This window comes from Callorhinchus milii, unplaced genomic scaffold (assembly GCF_018977255.1).
Source record: "Callorhinchus milii isolate IMCB2004 unplaced genomic scaffold, IMCB_Cmil_1.0 Scaffold7, whole genome shotgun sequence".
NCBI classification, from domain to species: Eukaryota; Metazoa; Chordata; class Chondrichthyes; order Chimaeriformes; family Callorhinchidae; genus Callorhinchus; species Callorhinchus milii.
This window is the reverse complement of record NW_024704748.1, coordinates 27488449-27512570: the sequence shown is the minus strand read 5'-3', so window position 1 is coordinate 27512570 and position 24122 is coordinate 27488449. Positions and strand designations below refer to the sequence as shown.

The 24122-nt window shown below is 49.9% G+C and overlaps 1 protein-coding gene across 1 annotated transcript in view; it reads left to right on the top strand.

The window, feature by feature from the left end:
• Positions 1-23647, top strand: part of fbxw4 (F-box and WD repeat domain containing 4) — a 44123-nt gene extending 20476 nt beyond the window's left edge. The window contains exons 6-9 of the mRNA XM_042337034.1: positions 14562-14627; positions 20777-20917; positions 21707-21848; positions 23434-23647. Coding sequence (XP_042192968.1) covers positions 14562-14627; positions 20777-20917; positions 21707-21848; positions 23434-23589 — 505 coding nt within the window. The 3' untranslated portion in view covers positions 23590-23647. The remainder of the gene's footprint in view (positions 1-14561; positions 14628-20776; positions 20918-21706; positions 21849-23433) is intronic.
• The last annotated feature ends 475 nt before the right edge of the window (positions 23648-24122 follow it).

Here is a 24122-nt window from a genome sequence, read left to right as displayed (position 1 = left end):
GCCTTGTAGTTACTTTCACTCTGTGTTGCACCGACCTCCTTTGTTCCCCCTCCTTTGATCATGGCCCTGCCAATAGATAATTTGGCCATTGCATCTCCCCAGTGGAAGTGTGGAATTAATGTAAAATAGCTCTTTGGCCCACAGATCGCTGAGGCACGACGGGGACCAGCTGTAAATTTTCACCCAGGAGCTGATTAATTCTGGAAGTGAGACACGCAGGCAGTAAAAACCTCACCTCCTCATCAAAAGGGATTATAAACTGGCCCTTTTATCATTAACCCTTACACACCACCTCTGCCTTTAGCCTCCACTGACTTTTCACTCTCTGCAGAACCTGTGGAGTTTTGTAGCTCAGTGGTTAGAGCGCACGCTTGAAAGCGAGAGGACCTGGGTTCGATTCCCGTTCAGGGCAAAATGTTGGCCCTGTTTCCTTACTCCACACGCCTCTGCTTTCCTAGCAGTAGGTAAGTACCCAGTTGTTAGTCGATTGGTGGATCGCTTTCCCTTCAAAAATATAATTTAAAAAATAATAATAATTTGGTCACTCAGGCCATGACCGTTGTGGGATGCTGCTATGTGCAATTGCCTGCTGCGTTTCGCCCACAAAATACACAGTCACTACACTTTACAGTATATCCTGTGAATTGAGATCTTGAAGACGTGATAAGGTGCTATATCAAATGCAAGGATTATTATTATAGTCCATCGTCTCCAGGTATAAACCTACAGTCACAACAAGGATACCTCGGCACAGAGCGTGCTGGAGCTCGCCCTTCACAGCTTCAGGCCTTTATATCCAGGGTGATTAAAGTCCTTACTCATAGGTCTATATGAGATGTTCAAACTGCATCACTGTGTAGACGTTTACATGTAACTTGGTGACAAAAACTTTTGCAAATACACACAATGAAAGACATCTCCTGTAATAGCTGCACACTCTAAAATGTTACCTTAAAATTAAACAAAATTAATAATTAAAAAGTATATGAGTAAGGACTGATGTACTGTGATTAGCACAATACGAGTTACAGGCTGGAATCTACAACAACAACAACAACAAGATTCCATTTATAAAGCGCCTTTCACGTCAGGAGGACGTCCCAAGGCGCTGCACAGTTGGGTCATGACCCGAGCAGGGGGGAAATGGTCAGGGTGAGGGGAGGGAAGGGAGGGAGCGAGGAGGGGGAAGAGAGGCGAGAGCGGAGCTGAAGGTTCGGTCAAAGAGAAAGGTTTTGAGACCGGCCTTGAAGGAGGAAAGGGAGGAAGCGGCGAAGGCACTGGGGGATGGAGTTCCAGAGCCTGGGGGCTGAGAGGCTGAAGGCCCGACCACCGATGGTAGGGCGGTTGGGGCGGGGGACGTGGAGCAGACCGGAGCCAGAGGAACGGAGGGTACGGGCAGGTAGGTAGGGGGATAGTAGGTTGGTGAGGTAGGAGGGAGCGAGGCCGTGAATGGCCTTGTAGGTGAGGATGAGGATCTTGAAATCAATCCTCTGGGGGATGGGGAGCCAGTGGAGGCGAGCGAGGGCGAGGGTGAGGGCGAGGGTGGGAGTGATGTGGTCGCGGTGTCTGGTGCGGGACAGTACACGAGCTGCAGAGTTCTGAATGACCTGCAGTGTGGAGGGAGGTGGCGGGAAGGCCGACGAGGAGAGAGTTCCCATAGTCCAGCCTTGAGGTGACAAAGGCGTGGACCAGGGTTTCAGCAGCGTGAGGGGTCAGGTAATGCCGTAGTCTGGCGATGTTCCGAAGGTGATGGAAGGCGGTGCCAGTTGTAGTGCGGATGTGAGGGAGAAAGGACAGCTCAGGGTCGAACAAAACGCCGAGGTTCCTGACTGGCTTTGAAAGGTGGAGAGTGCAGCCTTGGATGCTGATGGTGTCGGCGCCTAATCCGGAGGTTCAGCAGTTGTTCTGGGAAATGGAAATATCCACAGATATATTGGCTTTTATGGAGTTCAACTGCTGACACTGAGACATGGGTTTAGACAAGTATTCGATTCCTAATACTGATCTTCTTCATCGTGGAGGAAATAACATTAATGAGAACCTTAGGCATAGCAGGCTACTCTGATCCCACTTCCTGCTCACCCCCAAACTTTCAATATTCTTCCTCTTCACAATTACTCAATTCCTTTTTATACACTGTGGCCTCAGCCTCTTAACAGCAGCAGAATGCCCTCACATAGCGCACTTCACATGGGGTCATGTTCCTGAGCGCTCCATCAATATAAAAGTAAAATAATCCTCGCATTTGATAGAGGCAGTTTCTCTCTCCCGGTGACAACCCCCCAAATAACTATATGATCTCTCATTTCATGGCTGCTTGTGGAACATTGCTGTGTGCAAATTAGCTGCTGCGTTTTGCCTTACAAAATATACAGTCACTACACTTTACAGGATATGCTGTGAAGGCTTTTGATCTGTCTCAATGATGTGGACTGCCTGTCCGACATCAAGTCCTGGATGAGGGCAAATTTCCTACAGTTGAATGTGAACAAGACTGAGGCCCTCCTGATTGGCTCACACCAGTGCCTCAGCACCTCAGGCTCCGGCAGCATCACCTCCATGGTTATACACTACAGCTCACTACAACTCACCAACCAGTCAGGAACCTGGGGGTCTTGTTCGACCCTCAACTGTCTTCTTCCCCACATCCAAGCCATGACCCGCTCTGCCCTCCCTCACCTCCGTAACATCGCCCGACTCCGCCACTACCTCACCCCTCAGGCGCTGAAACTCTTGTTCATGCCTTCATCACCTCCAGGCTCGACTATGCAAACGCCTGCGTGTTGGCCTTCCCAACCCCTCCCCTCACAGGCTGCAGATAATCCAGAACTCTGCAGCCCATGTCCTCTCCCGCACCAAACTCCGTGACCCCATCTCCCCCATTCTCTCCCGACTCCATTGGCTCCCTATCCTTCAGAGGATCCAGTTCAAAATCCTGGTCCTCACCTACAAAGCCCTCCATGGTCTCGCCCCACCCTACCTCTGTGACCTCCTAACCCCCTACTAACCTGCCCGCTCCCTCTGCTCAGCCAACTCTGGCTGCTCCACATCCCCCGACCCACCCGCCCCACCATTGGCAGGAGAACCTTCAGCCACTCTGCCCCCAACCTCTGGAATTCCATCCCACAATCACTCAGCCTTGCCCCCACCTTAGCTTCACTCAAATCTCACCTCAAGACCCTGCTCTTCGACCATGCCATCAGTCACCCCCCTTCCCCTCCCCTCCCTTCTCCCACCCCCCCTCACCCCCCAGCTCGGGTCTGAAATGCTGTACACTGTCCAGCGCCTTGGAACGTCCTCCCGATATGAAAGGCGCTATATAAATGTAATCTTCTTGCTGTGGTAAGGCACGATATCAAGTGCAAGGATTATTATTAATAATATATTGGCTGTTTGTGGCAGATTGCTGCGCACAAATTGGCTGCCGATTTCTTCAAGTACATATACTTTACAGTAAAATCTTGAGACATCTTGAAGACAGGATAAGGAGCTGTAACACATGTAAGTGTGGTTATATTAGTAAGATAATCATTGCATTTGTGCCTTATCACATCTTCACTATAGCTAAAAGCCTTGTAGGTTTTACTGTAAGGTGGAGTGACTGCGTATTTTGAGGTGAAATTCCTCCTGAAGGTATTTGACTCCATTTTCCATTCACTAGAGATACGTAGTGCGGGTACCCCCCTCCCCACACGCCCAGTGGCTGTTGTTCTGTGAAGGCAGACAGTGAGTGTTGGCACAGTATAGAACCACAGAGGATATCAGAACTGAGCCCATCCTCACCCAATCTCCACACACCAGGGGGATTTTTGTTTATCCTATCTCAAACCACGGAAGGCACTGATACCAATTAAAGGGTCCTATTCCCCCACCCACTCTTCCCAAAGGTCAGCTCCCTCAGAACAGACAGAGTTTAAAATTGGGACCTTCCTGGTCTGAAGGACATGGTAAACACCACCCCACCTCTCCACCATCAGCGTGTGTGCTTCCAGCCATTACGCCCCAAAGCTTTTGAACTCTCTTCCTCAATCCCTCCGCCTTCCCCCCTCATTTTCCTTTTTTAGATCACAACTGAAGACCTTCCTCTTTGACCATACTTACGGTCACCTGATCCCTCCCCCCAGCTCAGCGCCAGGCTCCGCCACTGTTAAGCGCTCTGAGACGTTGCTCCACCTGAAGGGCGCTGTTTAATGCAAGTTGTTGTATTACTCAATTCCTGGCTGAGTAAACCCGCTGACCCAGCAGGGAAGCCAGGGGCTGGAAGCTTCTTGACTGAGGTAGTCATTGGAACAGTGTGTTCCTTGCTGTGCTCTTCCCCATGTCCTACCCTGTACCTCTCCCAGCATACTGTCACAGCTTCACCACTGTATATGTGCCTACAATTAGACCGTGTGTGGCACCTTTGAGGTCAATGGAAATGCTGACATAATGGATTGCTGCCACTAGAGGGAGCTCTGTCATCCAACTCAGGAGCACATAGTCCATGGACCGTCCGTAATTAGTGTGGGTACAGATGTGCACAGAGGGTGTTACAGGTGTATAATTAACCAATGAACAGGGATTCCAAGTGACCCTGTGAAGCATTTAATTGTTACTTACAAGAATGTTCCTGGTCTGGCTGTATGAAGCCTGGATTAAAAACTGGACAAGTATTTGTGTAGAATCGTGGCAGTATGTGCATACCAAAGGCCATTGTGGACTGTCCAGCCGTGTCACAGGGGCTCACTCTACTGGGCCAGTTGGTAATTGGAAGGAGCTCTTTGCAATCTGTTTCCATACTTCAGCATTCACTTCAAAGCCAACAGCACACCACACACATCCCGCTGTCGTCCTCACCTACATCTGTCCTCAGATCTGGGAAATAGTGTGTATTGTCTTTTGGCAGAATTTTTTTTTAAACTGAGGTCCCACCTGCCTGTTACAGGTGGATGTTAAAGATCCTACGATTCAAAAAGGGATGGGAATTTCCTATGAAATCGCTTTGAGACGTCTCAAGAACGTGGTAAGGTGCTGTATCAAACACAAGGTTTATTATAAACATAAATCCACCTGCCCTCTTATTGCAAAGTAAACCCAGTGCTCTTCCCCACTTCACTGTGAGGGTTAGTCTCAACGGTAAAACTTCTCACTCTCCACAAGACTTTGCAGTTCATGGCTTTCTAACTGTTCTCTTTCCCCCTCCGGGAAAGAATAAAGGCTGATAAAGAATAAAGAAGAGTAGTAAATGTATGGAACAGGCTCCCTGGGGAAACAGATGGTGGAAGCAGAAGGTTGTTTGTTTCAAGAACAAATTAGATAGATTTCTGCTGGAACATAATATCTGGGGATACAGTATATATTGGGGACATGACATATCAAGCGACTGCCGGGATGGTGGAAGGAAATCTGTATGGACTTTGGTCTTCTTTTGCCAGCAAATTGTTCTTATGATAGTACAGTCCTGAGTTCTTCAATTTAAAATCTTCTTCACAAAGCGACTGTCGTTACAAGGAATTTTGGTTTTAGTTTAGTTTCTGCATGTGTCTAATGGGCGGAGGGAGTGAGTCGCCCCTTTGTCCTGCAGTGTTTTCACGGTTTAATCTTTGAAGAAAATGCAGAGCGTTTAATAGTGCCCCGAACCCTTTGCCGGCTACCTGTGACATTGTGGTGCTGATGGAGGGGGTAGGGCAGCGGTGCTGATGATGTGGAGAGAGGCCGGTGAGCATGAAAGGCCTGTCAATGGGTGGGTGGAGGGGGTGGGTTCTGTGGCCACTACGGTGAAGGGAGGGTCCTGAAAGCACTGGAGAGAGAAGCATCCCAATGTGTGTTTGGGGAGGGAGGGAGGGAGGGTGAGGGGGGAGAGAGGAGGGGAGGGAAGAATCCTATGTAGTTGTGAGGAACCCATCAACCACATCTGCACAATTGTTGCTGCTGTTACTGCCACATTTTCAAAGGGATTTTATTGTCTGATAGAACCCGCTCTGACTCACCGCTTTCTCACAAGTCAGGACACGCAACCTTTGACATTGCATCCTTTTGCGTTTTTTTTAATATATGTAAAAATACTTTCTCTTTTCCCCATTGCCTCCCAGGCCGCCTGTACCCACAGTCTCTCTCTGAGATGCCCGCACAGTGCGTCAATTCTTCTCTCTTTCATCTCATCCTTTTTTTCTGTCTCTCTCTCTCGCGCACTTGTTCACTCTCCTTCGCTCTCACTTTCTCTCTATCGCTGAATTTGGAAGCTTTAATGAGAGTACACAGGGAATGGTGTTTGCTCCGTTCCCAGCCCTCCCCCTCCCCCACCGTTGGCCATACAATGGACGTCTTGCTCTCAGCCACATATTCCCATCATTTCCATACGCAATGTGTTTGGGAGAGTGAATGGGAGCAGGCTCGAGACGGGGGGGCAGGATTCCTGCATGCTCCAGCAAGAGGCGTTGGGGGGGATGGGATGAGCCAACGAGAGAGATTCCTCAGCCTTGCTCTCAATGTGTTTCATTAGCAGATAGTGTTTTAAGTCTTTGTAGATGTTTCCACGGTCGGGGAGCTGGTTCTGCATGGAAGCACAGAGCGGTTCTCTTTCTTTCCCCCCCTCCTCCCCACCAGAATGCTCGCTTGACCTTTTTGTGTCATTGCTAATGAAGACCCGATGGAATCGGGTTTGTTTCAATCTTAAAAACTTGTATAAATGTTGCCGAGAGCACATTGCTATGACTTGGAGTGTCCGGGCCGGGGTGAATGCTTTCCCCAGCGATACATCACTACGTCAATTAAAGTTTCTGTTGGAGAAAAAGTCACAGATAGTGTCTGCCCGGCCCAGGGGCTGAGCCACACAATGTAACCATCACTTCCAAATCCCCCTCAACCTTCAACTACTACTAATAATAATCCTTGCATTTGATATAGCGCCTTATCACATTGTTTAGACGTCTCAAAGCGTCTTAAGAGATTGTGAGTGTGAACCAATGTTCAAACTCTTGTGTATTGATTTAAATATTTTTTGTTCCTTGGACACAGCAGCGGTTTTGAAAGGGTTAAGTAAATGGAACCCCCCCACACCCCCCCTCCCCCTGGTTGTGCAACCGCTTACCAATGCCCCCCCCCCCCCCCCATCGCATTCCACCAGCGCCGGCCGTGTCCACAGACACAGGCGGTTAATGGAGAGAGGAAGGCCATTTCCTCCTTCGCGGACAGAGAGGCTGCCGGGCTGACGGATTGCCTAGAAGATTGATGAGAGCAGAGGAACCTCTGTACCTGACACCTTGTTTCCAGTTAAGAAGACGTTGGCTGAGCATAGGAAGCAATTAGGAGGACATGAAGCCAGAGGGCCTGTGTTCTGCAGTGCATTACGCAGCTCGGCTCTGGCTTACTGACTGCAGCGAGGCACTGACGACTGACACTTCAGATACAGTGTTGACCGTACAGGACAGAATACTGAGTCTGTACATTTCTTAAAGCTCTTCCCCCTTCCCCCCCACACCCTGCGCTGGTACCCCTGAGAGGTGGATCAGACCTGTCCTGGGAAACACCTGACAGTCAGTGATTGTATTATGCGCCAGGTGTAAAGTGCAGGTAAACGTGTACAGGAGAACAACAGGTGTCCACAATTAAGAAATCAGTGACCGCTCCTTTTCATTGGTTAGTTTCAATCATTTTCATTAAGGGCCCCATAATCCTTCTGCACAACGTGTTTCACACATGGTGCACATATGTGGTTCACACGTGATTTAGGTGTGGTTCACACGTGACACGTTATTCACAAGGTTTACACCTAAGGGCCGCTTAAACAGCTTTTTTATTTACAAAATAAAAACCCGGGTGTTTGGGTTTTTCGAGGGTTTTTTTTTGCTTTAAAAAAATCCAAGAGAAAATCTGGATATAATAATATATTTCGGAATATCTGATGAACGAACACACTGAAGTTGTCCTGAACTTGCGTTAGTATTACTGGTGTGAACCCCATTTCCCACTTTGCTCGTGAGAAAACCATTCTCACAATCGTGAAAATCCCTATCTCCCCCCCCCCCCCCCCCCCTCCAGCATCTCTGTATCTCACCTCACAAGTGAGAGTACCCAGGTTTGACTCCCGGGCACGGCAATACCTTACCAGCAGTCAGTAGGAACCCAGTTGTTAGTTGATTGACAGATCGCTTTTCTGGGGATAATAATCCCTCAAAAAATTGGTTCCTCAATGCACGGCTGTTTGTGGAACACCGCTGCGCATAATTGGCTGCCACATTTCGCCCACAGAATATTAAGTCAATCCACTTTTTAGTATATTCTGTTAAGTGCTTTAAAAAATCTCCACAATGTGATAGGGCGCTGTATCAAATGCAAAGCTTATTATTATTATTCTACCTGCTGCTTACCTCTTTGCTGAGTAACTGAGCAGAAGATATCAAAGCAGCATGGTACCCCCATGGAGCCCGGTGGGCATCAACCTCGTGTTTTCATCTTCTCAGGCAGGTTGAGATGAGTATCGTGGTTTGTTTGTTATGTAACCAGTTAACAGGCAGAGCCGGGCTGATAGCGATGCCCTCACGTGCGGTGTTATGAGGGCCCTGCCTGTTAGACACTTGAAGCTTCTGTCCCCCTCACGCCCCCCCCCCCCCCATTGGAGTTTAAGAGATGTGAAAGGCCACAGTAGGTTTTTAAGGTTCGCCCTCAGGAGTGGAGAAGAGGGTTGTTTGATTTCTTTTGAAGATGATATTGATTTGTGAACAGATTCTTAACTTGAAGGCTTGAACATTTTTATTTATTTTCAAATACTTGTCAGTAACAAAACTCTCTCCCCACCTGCACTCCTTCTCAGCCCCCTCCCCCCCTCCTTGCAGGTGCATTGCCAACACGGCGGTTTGTAGTGACACAGTCAGGAACTAGGAAACTCGGAGTGAGGTGTCTGCATTGCAGGTGACATGACCAGGAAGGGCACAGAGATGAGCAGGACAATGGGTACAAGAGGCAACCACATAGATACAGTGGAGGCGATGAAGAGAGGGATTGAAACGATGGAGAGACATCTCAACGACGTGATAAGGCGCTACATCAAATACAGGGATTACTATTATTACTCAACCCAGCACAGCCTGCAGTGAGACGGTGCTAATGTGTGACTGAGTGAATGTCAGTGAGCGAGCTTGCCATGTGCCCTGTCACAGCGTCCTTCGTCACTTACCTTCCTCGCTCTGACCAGCAATCGCTTCACCCTCTTGTTCTTCCTTTCCCTTTTCTCTTGCGGATCTTTCAAGATGTCTTTAATCTCAGTCCAGACAAAGAGCATAGTAAGCTAATCATTGCCATTGAGGTCGTTTACAGCAACACAATCATCTGTAATAGGCAGTTTGACAAGGATGGGGAGCCTCGGAGCATTGTAGTGCAGTGTTACTCAGATCCAGTTACACTTCCCAAGTGCAATTGGTTGATTGAAGTTTCACCTGGTGTTGCTGGCTAATCGCTGCCTTATATCTCTGCTGTTATCTGCAGGAAAGGTATTGTCCTCGGCTCTACACCTATAGGGGTGGTATTGTTCAGTAAAGACAATGCGAGGCAGCCCGGCCCATCCCTGCTCCCTGCACTGTGTCAAAAGAACAGAATCAGCAGATTGCTTACATGTGGACACATCTGGATTTTAGACTTTGACTGTCTCTGCTCCTCCCTCCCCCTGTCAGCACAGTGCATTGCGTGTGACAATTGCAATAACACAGCTCAAATGGCCCTGCCTCTGATCTAGCTCCTCAGCATAATAATAATAATAATAATCATTCCATTTGATATAGGGCCGTATAGCGTCTTTGAGACGCCTCAAAGCGCATCACTATAAAGAGACTATATTTGACTAGATTTTGTGGAACAAACGAGACAGCCAATTGTACACAGAAGTGTCCCACAAACAGTTGTATATTGAGGGACTGAATTATTATCTTTTGAAGGATTATTATCCCTGGAAAAGCGATCTGCCAATTCAACTAACAACCGGCTTCCGATAAGACATAACATGCTAGGTAAACAGAGGCGGGGAGTAAGGAACCTTGCCCAATATTTTGCCCTGCCTGGGAATCGAACCCAGGTCCTCTCGCTTATGAGGCGAGTGCTCTAACCGAGTTACAGGACTTATCACAAGAAAATGGCTCGGAGTGCTTCACGCAGTGAGTTACTGTATTGTGGAGGCAATTACAGCATCGGTCTGTGCCACTGACATCCCACGTAACGTTGAGATGAACGATAGCTTCAGCTGTAGGTAAATTTGTACAGGATGGATTATAGGCCACGACACTGGACGAAACTCCCTCTTCCACATAGCCCAGGGGAAGAAAGGAGAGAGAGAGGAGAGTGAGAGAATCTTACTGGGCTTGTGTTCGTGGCCTGTTCTCACTTTGTGGTATGATGGTTTTAGATCAGTGATGGCCAACCTTTTGTTGGGTTTGTGGCTGAATGTGGGAAATGGGTTTAAGAATGGTGGTGGGAGAGATAGTGAGCAAGGGACAGGGAGAGAGAGAGTGCAGGCGGACGGGCAGAGGAGCTAGATGCAACCGCCTGGAATGTGGCAGTGAAGGGAATCCGTTATCTTGTAAACTGTGAGTTGGTTTGGAGCTAACAATGTTGGTACTGTCAGCGAGGCTGTCCCGCTAGGCCTGGCTTTGTGTTTGTGTGACCTCTGACAATAATTCCATGCTACACACATACCTCAAATAATGATGTCAAATGATTAGGTTAGCAAAATTGTGCAGGACTGCGATGGGACGTGACATGTTCTAATGACTGGCCCAGCAGCTGGTGAGAGCCAGGTGCCTGCAGATGATCTAACCTTTGGCACTATAATATCAGTGTTTCCCAAAGTGCCCGCTCACACCCAATCACTGCCCCTTCAGCACAAATTGGTTTAATTGCAATCTGTTTTTTTTCAGTGTGGGGGTCAGTGAGGTATGAATAATCGCAGTAATCGAGAGGAATGGGGTTGGTGGGGTGGAGGAAACCATCCTCTTTTGTATCTGATGTCACAGAGGCCAGAGGTTGGGCTGCTGCATATTCTATTAGGTCGACTCGTAATCATTTGAACAAATGAGTTTACCCAACAGTGATTAAAGTGCCAGGGCAGCCCAGCGCCAGGCTGTGTGTTTGACGAGTGTGGCTGTCAGCGATGTGACAGGCTCCCGGGCCTGCCCAGCCCAACCCAGCGCAGCTCAGCTCAGCCCTCTCAAACTACCACAGAGAGAGACTTCACATGAGATGGTGCCTGGCTGATGGCAATGCTGTTCACAAATTCCTTTGCTTTTCACCCCCACCATCCAGGCTTGACTTGGTCCCACTTGATAATAATAATCCTTGCATTTGACGCAGCGCCTTATCACGTCTTCGAGACGTCTCAAAGCGCTTCACAGGATATACACTGTAAAGTGAATTGACATATTTTGTGAGTGAAACACAGCAGCCAATTGCGCACAGCAGTGTCCCCACAAACAGTCGTGAAGTGAATGACCAAATTTATTAAGGGGACTGTTGACCAGGCACCGGGAGAGAGAAACTCCCTTCTCTTTTGCCCTGGGATCTTTAATATCAGCTGAACACGTAGACAGGGCCTCGGTTTATTGTTTCATCTGAAGGACGGCAAATCTAACCAATACACAGTGCCGTGTATTGTAGCCCCAACACCATCATCACCTACTGCTCCCCAGTTACCCCAGGCTTCCTGTCACAGCCCAGGACACAGGGGAACAGACACCAGCACGGGGACCAGGAGCCAGGCACTTCCCACAGAGAGAGCGAGAGAGGGGAATCCAGCGGGAAGCCCCCGGGGGAAGCTGGGAAGAAGGAACTGGTAAAACACATGATTGTGAGTTTCACTGTAGCAAACTCACACACACATACAGCCACACACACACACTTACACGCATACACTCACACACACTCACACATATATACAGACACAGTCACACATAGACACAGTCAGACTCACATACAAAACACTCTCAGACACGCTCTTCAGGGGATGGATTCTAAGTTAACTAATTTTTGCGCTCCCTCTAAATGGGATACTGAGGCTAGTGTAGTCTCCTCCACCCTTCCCACTGCCTGCTCCGCAGCACACAGAGCAGGGCAGAGCAGGACTGGGGGCTCAGTGAGCGGCTGTGGTAACTGTCTGGGTGAACGTGGGGGTGGGTGGAGGGAAGAGAATGTGTTAAAGCTTGTTTGCTCCAATAAAACCTCACGGGTTTCATGTTAAGAAGCTGGTCTGTGGAGCGGGAGGGGAGGTGGGGGGCCTTTCTGCTGGAGGTGGGGGTGGGGGTAGGGCAGCTTCAGTGTTGGTGGTCCACAGCCCAATTTTATCCAGGCAGCCCTCGCGTGAATGGAAAGCAAAAGCTATTAGTGTGTGCGAGTGCAGTGTCCCCTCGGAGCGGCTGAAAGGAGCGAGGTGGTGGGAAAACAGCAGGTAATTATTGGGTTGTGGGGGGGGGGGAGGGGTTACTTTCAGGTGATCCCAGCCTGGGTGGGATTGTGCAGACCACTCCGCCTTATATTGTGCCATTTAATAAACCACTGCTGAGAAACCAGTGAACAGCACAGGCTGAGAACACTAATCCCCCCACACACACCCATCAGCATTAACACTGTCACACAGGTCTCTGGGCTGTGACTCTGTGCCCACTGGGGCTCTATCGTCCCCTCTTTAGAAATTGTTGAGGTGCTGTTAGCTGCTCAGGACAGCTCCTGTGTCATAACAATAATAATGATCCTTGCATTTGCTATTGCACATTATCATGCCATTGATGTATTTCAAAGCACTTCACAGAATATACTGTAAAGTGTAGTTACTGTGTATTTTGTGGGTAAAACACGACAACCAATTACGCACAGCAGTGTCCCACGAACAGTTGTTTGTGACCAAAAGAACCCCCAAAATATTATTGGTTTTGAAGGGATTATTACCCCCGGAAAGTGATCTGCCAATTGACTAACTACCGGGTTCCTACTTACTGCTGCTAGTAAACAGAAACGGTTGGAGTAAGGAAACTTGCCTAAGGTTTGGCCTGCCCAGGAAGAATCAAGTGTGTTAAGAACTAAGGTTACTGGACTCCTTATATTCAGTACTGTGACAGCAATGTTGAAATGTTTCACAACACTTCCCAGGAACTTGCTGACCAACTTGTACTTACAGTGTCCTCACCCTCGATTTCAAATCCCTCCATTCCTTTGCACCCCCCCCCGACCTCTCTGACCTCCTTCTCAAAACAGTGCCCGTTGCCTTCGTTCCTCCGGGTCTGGCCTCCTCCTTGTCCCCCAAGTCCTCTGCTTCACCCTCGGCGGCCGTACCTTCAGCCACTTTGCCCCGAGGTTCTGGAACTCCTTTCCTCACTCCCTTCGCCTCTCCCCCTCTCTTCCTATTTTCAGGTCTCTGATGAAGACCTTTCCTTTTGACCGCGCCTTTGGTCACCTTCCTCCCCTTCCCCCTGACTCGGCCCCGGGATCCGTCACTGTGAAGCTCTGAGACACCGTCCGGCGTGGAGGACGCTATATAAATCCAAGTTGTTGTTGTTGTTGCTGTCACGCGGGGCAGCTTCTCACAGTGCTGAACAGTGATGGAGCTCGACCCTGAGACGGGGATGGGGGAGGTGACCAAAAACATGGTTGAAGAGGAAAGTGTTCAGGCTTGATCTGAAGACAGGCAAAGAGGAGGCAAGGCAGAGGGATAAGGGCAGGGAGTTCCAGTCGGGTGTAGTGGCCAAAAGCACAACCGCTGATGGTGGAGGGGAGGGGGTGAGGGATGTGCAGAAAGCTGACATGACTGTATTTGTAGACTAACACGCCAAACATTCTGCGCAAAAGATCCCCCCCCCCCCACCCACATACACACACGGCTCTGATGTGAACAATCAATGTAGCTGAGGGATGTTGGCCAGAAAGCTTCTCAATTTATAATATTAATCCCTGCGCTCGACATTGCGCCTTATCATGTTGTCAAGAGCACGTCAAAAGATATACTGTAAAGTTTAGTGACTGTATTTTGTGGACGAAACGTGGCAACTAATTTGTCGATAGCAATGTCTGACAAACAGCCATGGAGTGATTGACCAGTTTTATTTAGGGGATTATTGGCCAGGAAACTGTGAGAGAGAAACTTCCTTCTCTTTTTGAACAGTGCCGCGGGATCTTTAACGTCCACAGGCGGACTGTTTAAGTCTGTTTAACGTCTCATCTGAAGGATAGCACCTCCGACAATGCAACACACCCCAGTGCTGTATTGGAGCGTCAACTTAACTGTGATTGCAAGTCTCAACATGGGGCTTGAACCCACAACCTTCTGACTTGGAGGTGAGAGTGTTACCCATTGAGCCAGGCTGACACACAAGATCTTTAACATCCACCCAAACAAGCAGGCTTTGCTAATGTCACAGTGAGCTCAGTGTTTACCTCGAGGAGCTGTTTTGTGTTGAGCATTGCCCACGCTAGGTGACCCCGTCCCTCAGGATGTGTTATCAGTGAGGTGCTCAGCCTGGGCACTAACGCAAGGGGGGCACTGATGAGTGTGAGACTTGTTGGTGACTGACTCCATCACCTTCCTGAACATTCTGGCTTTTCTCTTCCAGTTCATTGGTGACAGGCACTGCCGGCTGTGATCACGTCTCACCTTTAAGGATCTGGGATCTCCATAGGTAAGTGAAGGAGAAAGGGGAATATTGTCATTAAATATATCGGGTGTGGTGCTGTGTTGGGGGCTCTGTGTTGCGGCTGTGTATGTTGGGCTGTGTGTTGCGGCCGTGTGTGTTGGGGCTGTGGGTATTAAGTTTGTGTGTGTTGGACTGTGTGTGTTGGGGTGAGTGTTGCGGTGCTTCACTGTGGAGCAGATTGTCAGGACGACTGTCCAGGGAAATGTCTGTGTTCCTCAGTGGGAGCGCTACAGTGTGAGGCTGTATTTGCTCCAGGTTGTGACACGTTGTGAGATGTGTGATGGCTACTGTGTCCAGCTGGGAGCTGAGCCGGTGTGAATAAGGAAGCTGTATTAAGCAGGATTAGGGAGCTGGACAGACAGTGTTTGAGTTTATCTAGTGAGGCAATACAAGAGATTAGTCTTGTCCTGGAGTTTAATTTCTTTTTAAAGTTTTGATGGCTTCTTCACTTGACTGGCAGTTTGTGGAAAGGGCTTAATGTCATCCCTGCTGTGGGACAGGGCCAGGGGTAAGCCGGGCATTTGTAACAGGCAGGTGTCACCCAGCGCCCACACCAGCTCTGGCTCTCTCTGTTTCCCCTCTCTCCCCTTCGCACGCACATATGTGTGTGTCTATGTCTGTGTATATGTGGTGTGGATGTGTCTGTGTGTGTGTGTCTGTCCGCCTGTGTGGTTGTGTATGTTTGTGAGTGCGTATGTATATCTCTCTCTCTTAAACATTTGAATGGGCCTTTATCTCTCTCTGATCTGTGATCTGTGTGGGTCTCTTTTTTGTACAAGATAAAGTCTTTCTCTTTCTCTCACATGTTGTCTGATCTGTCTTTTACATTCTCTTGCTCTCTCAGCCCCTCACTTTCTCTCTTTCTCTGCCTTTCATTCCCTCTCTCTCTCTCTCTCTCTCACTGATCTGTTTGTGACTCTTTCTCCTTTATACTTGAACATGTGTTCCTCTTCTCTCTGCCTCTCTCTTTCTCTGTCTCTCTCGCTGCCTCTCTCTGTCTCTCTCGCTGCCTGTCTCTGTCTCTGTCTCTCTCGCTGTCTCTCTCTGTCTCTGTCTCTCTCGCTGCCTCTCTCTGTCTCTGTCTCTCTCGCTGCCTCTCTCTGTCTCTGTCTCTCTCTCTCCCTCTCTCTGTCTCTCTCGCTGCCTCTCTCTGTCTCTGTCTCTGTCTCTGTCTCTGTCACTCTCTCTCCCACTCTCTCTCTGTCTCACTGCCTCCCTGGCTGTGGACTGTCCCAGTTACAGGTTACCATAGACAGTGGAGGGGCAGCCCGCACACAGCAGGTTAGCTCGCGGACTGCCTGCTTTTTACTTCTCTTTAGCTGGAGGTTACCAGTAGCACAAAGAGAGATTTATTTTCAGAAACCCTCCTATATAACTAATATACCTATGAAACAGCCCAGGAATCACCTGTACGCTCTCTGACTCCAGCAATGGCTTGTGTGTTTGGGTCTGAACTGCAGTGATATGAGTATAAATGTCTGTGGAGAAACCACATTGAGAGCAGCCTGTGTCACCAGGCGTTATATCTTGGGTAACACCCGGGATCTAATATCGGGAGAAGTATTATATAGAATATCCTGCCCCCTCTCCTGATAGTGAGTTAGTGGAGTCCTGTAGCTCAGCGGTTAGAGCACTCCCTCGCAAGCGAGAGGACCTGGTTTTGATTGCCGGGCAGGGTGAAACGTTGGCTAAGTTTCCTTACTCCACACGCCTCTGTTTACCTAGCAATAAATAGGAACCCGGTTGTTAGTAAATTGGTGGATTGGTAATAATCCCTCCAAAAAAAAGTCACTCAATCAACGACTGTTTGTGGGACATTGCTGTGCGCAATTGGCTGCCGCATTTCACCCACAAGATATAGTCAATCCACTTTACAAAATATTATGTGAAACGCTTCGAGACGTCTCAACGAATGTGATAAGGCACTACATCAAATGCAAGGATTATTATTCTTCTCTTCCCCTTCCTCAGCCCAATCACAGGTGCCAAGCCAGGATTGCTAATCGCCTTGGGACGTCTTCCCAACATGAAAACGCTGTGTAAATGTAAATGTGTATTGTCTAAAAGACGGCATCTCCAGCAATGCAGCTCTCCCCAATACTCCACTGTCAGGCCTGATCCAGCCCTTTATCACTAGAGCTGACACCTAATTAGCTTTGATCTTTGCAGCAAAAGTTTAGCAAGGGCGTGTTACAAGGTGTGAAACATTCCGAGACATTTTATTTCAATGATCTTGGATCATTGTTGTGAAATGGGCTCAGTGTCATGATCAGTGTGTACTGACCAAGGCAGATAACATCACAAGGTGCAACCACTGAGTTTCCGCTACCTCTCCTTACCCTCTCCATTTACTGTCCTGTCAGTGACCTGGGAGTGTGGACGCACAGTGCAGAGGGAGCTTTACTGTGTCTCTAACCCTGACCTGGGAGTGTGGACACACAGTGTAGAAGGAGCTTTACTGTGTCTCTAACCCTGACCTGGGAGTGTGGACACACAGTGTAGAGGAGCTTTACTGTGTCTCTAACCCTGACCTGGGAGTGTGGACACACAGTGTAGAGGGAGCGTTACTGTGTCTGTAACCCTGACCTGGGAGTGTGGACACACAGTGTAGAGGGAGCGTTACTGTGTCTCTAACCCTGACCTGGGAGTGTGGACACACAGTGTAGAGGAGCGTTACTGTGTCTCTAACCCTGACCTGGGAGTGTGGACACACAGTGTAGAGGAGTGTTACTGTGTCTGTAACCCTGACCTGGGAGTGTGGACACACAGTGTAGAGGGAGCGTTACTGTGTCTCTAACCCTGACCTGGGAGTGTGGACACACAGTGTAGAGGGAGCGTTACTGTGTCTCTAACCCTGACCTGGGAGTGTGGACACACAGTGTAGAGGGAGCGTTACTGTGTCTCTAACCCTGACCTGGGAGTGTGGACGCACAGTGTAGAGGAGCGTTACTGTGTCTCTAACCCTGACCTGGGAGTGTGGACACACAGTGTAGAGGAGCTTTACTGTGTCTCTAACCCTGACCTGGGAGTGTGGACACACAGTTAGAGGGAGCTTTACTGTGTCTCTAACCCTGACCTGGGAGTGTGGACACACAGTGTAGAGGAGCGTTACTGTGTCTCTAACCCTGACCTGGGAGTGTGGACACACAGTGTAGAGGAGCGTTACTGTGTCTGTAACCCTGACCTGGACAGGCACAGTCAGTACCACACTTCCTCAACAGCGTTCTTTGATGTAATTTATTGTAATCCTTAAACAGTTTCTCTATCAGATACTTTGTGGAGATAAAGAGGGAACCACATCAAAGGCTCCTGCTCTTAAAGGCCAAAATATTTAAGATGTGGCAACTCTCCTTGTGAAACAAGCTGGTGTGGGGTAGTGTGGTGCAGTGCACTGTGTCCCATTCCCCAGTGCAGCGCTGGGGAACCGCACAGCAATGTCTACAAATAGTCGGGGATTGAGTGACCAAATTTTTTTGGGGGGGAGGGATTATTACCCCCAATAAGGGGTTCCACCAATTGACTAACAACCGGGTTCCTACTTACTGTTAGTGGAGTAAAGAAACTTGTCTAAGGTTTTGCCCTGACCCGTCCAGGAATCAAACCCAGGTCCTCTTTCGTTCGCGCTCTCGCAGACCCGTTGCTATGCGATGGAAAGGTTACCTCAGGCTGGCGGCACCTCCAGGTCCTCTCATCTCTCACTAATCGCCAACCCTGTGTATTGTGCTCTCAGAGAGAGAGAGAGAGAAGGGGGGAGGGGGGAGCTGTGGCGGTGGGTGGGCCGATGGGAAGGAGTTTATTGTCTGTGGCACATTGCAGCCACTGGTAGGAACAGCTGGTGAGTAAGCAGAGGGTATAGTGCCAGGCCTGTTTGTTATTGCAGTGTGAAAGGCGCTGCGGGTCGCAGGCTGTGCCTGAGGCGGGGGGTGTGCGTCTCTCAGAGCTCTGACACATGACCGTTTACACACACAAACTTAACCTTACAAGAGGGTTCAAAGTGAAGCAGCAACATTACGCGGAGGCACTCAGCGGTGACGGCAGGAATGCAGGGCTGGAGATCAGAGAGCAGGTAGTGCAATGCCTGTGTGAGTGTCAGCCACAACAACAGGAGCATTCCTCACACCCAAAGCCACCGCAGTGAAGGGAAGGTTTCTCTTTAAATGAATAGACTTTGTGAATCTCCGTCTCCAGCTCCTCCCCATCAACCATGGTATCTCTGCCCCCAGGTTCCCATTGCTGTTATCGCTGTAACTTTACCTCTTTGTTCAGTACAGCCCCAGCCAACGCAGTGTGGGAGCGCACACATCTCCCTGCTCTCTCCCCACCGTGTCTGTGCTGGTGCTCACTCCCCCACTGGAGCTCTCTACTCTAACCCCATTCCCTGCTCTCTCTCTCTCTCTCTCCCCATCGTGTCTGTGCTGGGGCTCGCTTTATGATAAGGCACTGTATCAAATACAAGGATTATTATTATTATAGAATTGAATTTTTGATATAAAACCACACAAGTCGGTCCTAGTGCTTGTGGGCGACGGTGAGAATTCCAGCGACGTTCTTATGGAATAATAATTCTCGTTATATTCCGGGACAATAAGGTACATTGAGAGAAGTTGACAGCAACCAGCTAGTGCCCAGCTCCTCTCTGAAACCTTCTGCATGAGCAACGGTGGCCATGTGAAAGGGTTAAACGGTCTGTCTCTGACATCTCTTTGTTCTCTGCTCACTGCAAAGAGCAACGTTCCCACCAGAACAGGAGCCTTTCCCCTGGTTCCCACACTTACACCCGGTTTTGTTTTTTTTAATAAAAATCATACTATTCCAAAACTCTGTCCAACGACAGCAACTTTCACTGGTTCAACACCTTCCGCACATGGTGACGTCTCGCAAGAGGCAAGCGGGAGGACAGGGAGGGTTACAGTCATGACCACAGACAGTGGAGTCCGATAGCTTAGTGGTTTGCATGCTCACCTCGCAAGTGAGAGGACCCGGGTTTGATTCCTGGGCAGGGCACAATGTTGGGCAAATTTCCCTACTCCACACGCCTCTGTTTACCAGCAGTGAGTAGGAACTCGGTTGTTAGACGATTGGTGGATCACATTTTCCGGGGGTAATAATCCCTTCACAAAAAAAATAATAATTTGGTCACTTCAATCTACAACTGTTTGTGGGACACTGCTGAGCACGATTGACTGACTCATTTTGCCCAAAAAATATACAGTCAATTCACTTTACAGTATATTTTATGAAGGGCTTTGAGACGGCTCAATGATGTGATGAGGCACTGTATCAAATATAAGGATTATTATTAATAATAAACAACTCTTAAGAATCGAGATGTGATTAACCCTCAGTGGGGGGGGGCGAGGGGGCTGTGTGAGAGCAGAGATCTCACTGGGGAGGGCAGGTAGAGACAGGTCACTCGCTGGGCAGGATGGAAGGGGTTAAACGGTTGGCTGGGCAGTGTGGTCAGCGCCTGCCCTCACAGCCCGCAGCACAAGCCCGGGGCTAATATCCAGGATTAGGTGAAGCGCTTGATGTGAAAGTTGGTCCCAGAGGCTGACAGGAGCTGTGTCTGGGCTCAGCCACTGGCCGGGTATCACTGGGCAATGTCTTACCATTCAGTCAGGTCCAGGGGAGGCTCCAGCCTCACAAGGAAACCGTTACTACCTAACCCGCCCTTAGCCAAGCCTGGGATGGGGGTGGGGGGCTGTGATCAGAGAGGCGGGGGCCGGCCTGGGCTGCCCTCACATCCCCCAAACACTGGCTATCAGCTGTTCCTCCCCCCCCCCCTCCCCCTCACTCCCCCACCAGTACACTCCCCCAAACAACGCCGTTTACATTGTCACCCCAACCCCCGGTTCTGTGCGGCTCAGCCAGTTACACCCTCAGCCTGCCTGCTCCCCGTGCACATTTACACACACTTACATCTGCAGTGTCAAAAACAGTCACTACACTTGTCAGCAATTACTGTAACAGCTGGAGATGCTCTGATGTGATGAGGTGTAAGTGAGTGTGTGTTTTTGAGTGTGAGTGACTGTGACCACCGCTGGGGTCTGGTTCTATGACTCAGTAGCCTGCTCTGTGTTGGTCTCCCACCCCCTCCCCCAGCCTGGCTCAGCACCCGCTCTGCTCTGTTTCAGGGGACAGCTGGAGGAGACACTGGGGGTGGGCTTCCCGCGGGGAGCGGGGGTCCTGGATTTGCTGTACGAGACGCCCTCTATCTTACTAACGTGTGGGTACGACACTTTCATCAGACAGTGGGACCTGCGGACCAGCACCAGGTACAGGCACTGTGTGGGCACAGAGACCGTCGGTGTGGGCAGTGAGTGTGTGTGTGCAGTATTTTGTGGAGAACTGGCGCCGCCTTGTGGGGGACTGAGGTAAATGCACTCTGTGCAGAATCAGATTTGATGATAATAATCCTTACATTTGATACAGTGCCACATCGAGTGAGCAAATTATTATTAATCTCCAAAAAGAATTTTAAGACATAACAACCAGATTAAAATTAAATAAATCATCAGTATAACCTCCACAGTAAATATCTGAATCAAATCTGTTAAACTGACTTTGACTCCTGAGAAAAGCAGTTGTCAGACTTTGGCTTCAAGCGCTTTGATAAGGAAGATGGCTGAAAGTGTGGTCAAACAGGAAAGGCTCAATGCCGAACTGTCCACTCCCCGCTCGGCTCCATGTCCCCCGCCTGGCTTTTCCCACCATCAGCGGTCAGGCCTTCTTGCTCCACCCTCTAGAACTTCATCCTATAGTCCCATCGCCTTGCTCCCTCCCTCTTGCTTCCTTCACTGTCTCAAGACACTCCTCTTTGACTGTACCTTCGGTCACCCTCCTACCCCCACCTCTCTGGCCTCAACCCCTCCTCATCCTAGCCCCAAGCTCGGGTCCAAATCCCTGACTGTCCAGGGCCTTGGGACATCCTCCCGACATGAAAGTGTAAATGTAATATGTTGTTGCTGTTGTTGTCTTGAGGTGAGGAAGGGGTGAGCGAGGGCTGTGAGGTTTGCTGTGACTGTGATGCTCTGATCACACAAAGTGTGTTCTGTTCCCTGCAGGCAGTGTGTGATGGAGTGGGAGGAACCGCACGACAGCGCTCTGTACTGTTTGCAGAGTGACGGCAACTACATGATCGCCAGTGGCTCTTCCCTCTATGGTGTCGTCCGTCTCTGGGACAAAAGGCAGCGCAAGAGTCTGCAGGTGAGGCTCTGTCTCAGTCGCAGGGGATTTGACTGTTTAAACTGACCTGTTACAGTTTGTTTTCTTCAATGGACTGGCCACCTACTGAAACATGGAAGAATGATGATAATTATATTTAGAAGTACTTAACCTTACAAGAGTTTAACAAACTGAGCCGAGGCAGAGTGGGCAGTTCTTTTAACAGAATTCGATAGTTACTTAAAGCAAGAAGGATGTGTATGAGTGTGTGTGTGGATGGGGGGGGGGGGAGGGTGTGGAGGCAGATCGAGGGGTTAGAACAGTGGTAGCCTGTGGTCTGTGAAGAAACCTCCCCCCCCACCACACACACATTCTACGAGTCTGGTACTTACCCAGACTCAAGTTATGGCATAAATTGATTATGATTTATGGCAATTCATCAATTGAATCCAGAGAATGCATTTTGTAAGCCAACAATAAAGCTTTGCTCACAGCACTGTTACACAGTGAAGAGTAGAGCGGAGCAGGGAGCAGGGTTAGACAGTGGGGAGTGAGCAGAGCTGGGTTAGACAGTGGGGAGTGAGCAGAGCAGGGTTAGACAGTGGGGAGTGAGCAGCGCAGGGTTAGACAGTGGGGAGTGAGCAGAGCTGGGTTAGACAGTGGGGAGTGAGCAGCGCAGGGTTAGACAGTGGGGAGTGAGCAGAGCTGGGTTAGACAGTGGGGAGTGAGCAGAGCAGGGTTAGACAGTGGGGAGTGAGCAGCGCAGGGTTAGACAGTGGGGAGTGAGCAGCGCAGGGTTAGACAGTGGGGAGTGAGCAGCGCTGGGTTAGACAGTGGGGAGTGAGCAGCGCAGGGTTAGACAGTGGGGAGTGAGCAGAGCAGGGTTAGACAGTGGGGAGTGAGCAGAGCAGGGTTAGACAGTGGGGAGTGAGCAGCGCTGGGTTAGACAGTGGGGAGTGAGCAGCGCAGGGTTAGACAGTGGGGAGTGAGCAGCGCTGAGTTAGACAGTGGGGAGTGAGCAGCGCTGGGTTAGACAGTGGGGAGTGAGCAGCGCTGAGTTAGACAGTGGGGAGTGAGCAGAGCAGGGTTAGACAGTGGGGAGTGAGCAGAGCAGGGTTAGACAGTGGGGAGTGAGCAGAGCAGGGTTACACGCATTTGTCACCTCAAGGCTCGACTATGGAAACCCCCTCCTTGTCGCCCTCCCCAGCTCTTCCCATCACAAGCTGCAGATCATCCAGAATTCTGCAGCTCATGTATTCTCCTGCACCAGGCTCCGTGACCCCACCACCTGTACCCTCTCCCGGCTCCACTGGCTCCCCATTCCCCAGAGGATAGAATTCAAAATCCTGGTCCTCACTTTCAAGGCCCTCCATGGCCTCGCCCCCTCCTACCTCTCTGACCTGCTGACATCCTATCAACCTGCCCACTCCTTCTGCTCAGCGGGCTCCGGCTGCTCCATGTCTCCTCCCCGACCCGCCCTACCATCGGTGGCCGGGCTTTCAGCCTCTCTGCCCCCACACTCTGGACCTCCATCCCACAATCCCTTCGTCTGTGCTGTAGTGTGTGTAACTGTGTGACCGTGACGAGCTGTGATGCTGACTGACTGACTGACTCTTGTCTCTTCCAGGCCTTTTTCCTCTCCTCACCCAAGAGCAGCCCTGTGTACTGCCTGCGCTTCACCACCTCACACTTATATGCTGCCCTGGCACAAGGACTTTACCTGCTGGACTTCGCAGCCGCTGATACACAGCTCAAGAAACAGCGATGGTTACACCAGACCTGAACGACGGTCACACACAGCCCAGCCCCGACCGTCACACACAGCCCAGCCCCGACCGTCACACACAGCCCAGCCCCGACCGTCACACACAGCCCAGCCCCGACCGTCACACACAGCCCAGCCCCGACCGTCACACACAGCCCAGCCCCGACCGTCACACACAGCCCAGCCCCGACCGTCACACACAGCCCAGCCCCGACCGTCACACACAGCCCAGCCCCGACCGTCACACACAGCCCAGCCCCGACCGTCACACACAGCCCAGCCCCGACCGTCACACACAGCCCAGCCCCAACTGACAGCAATCGCTCCACTTGTGTATTATTAAAGACAAGTTTTTCGAGAAAAGAGGAACTTTGTAATAAATTTGATGCTGTATTTTATATAATGTATTTTGTATATTTTGCTGCTACTTGTTCTTTGCTCCTCATTTACTTGTTTCTCACCTTCCTATGGAGCATGAAAGTGAAATCCTGTAGCTCAGTGGTTAGAGCACTTGCCTTGCAAGCGAGAGACCTGGGTTCAATTCCCAGTCA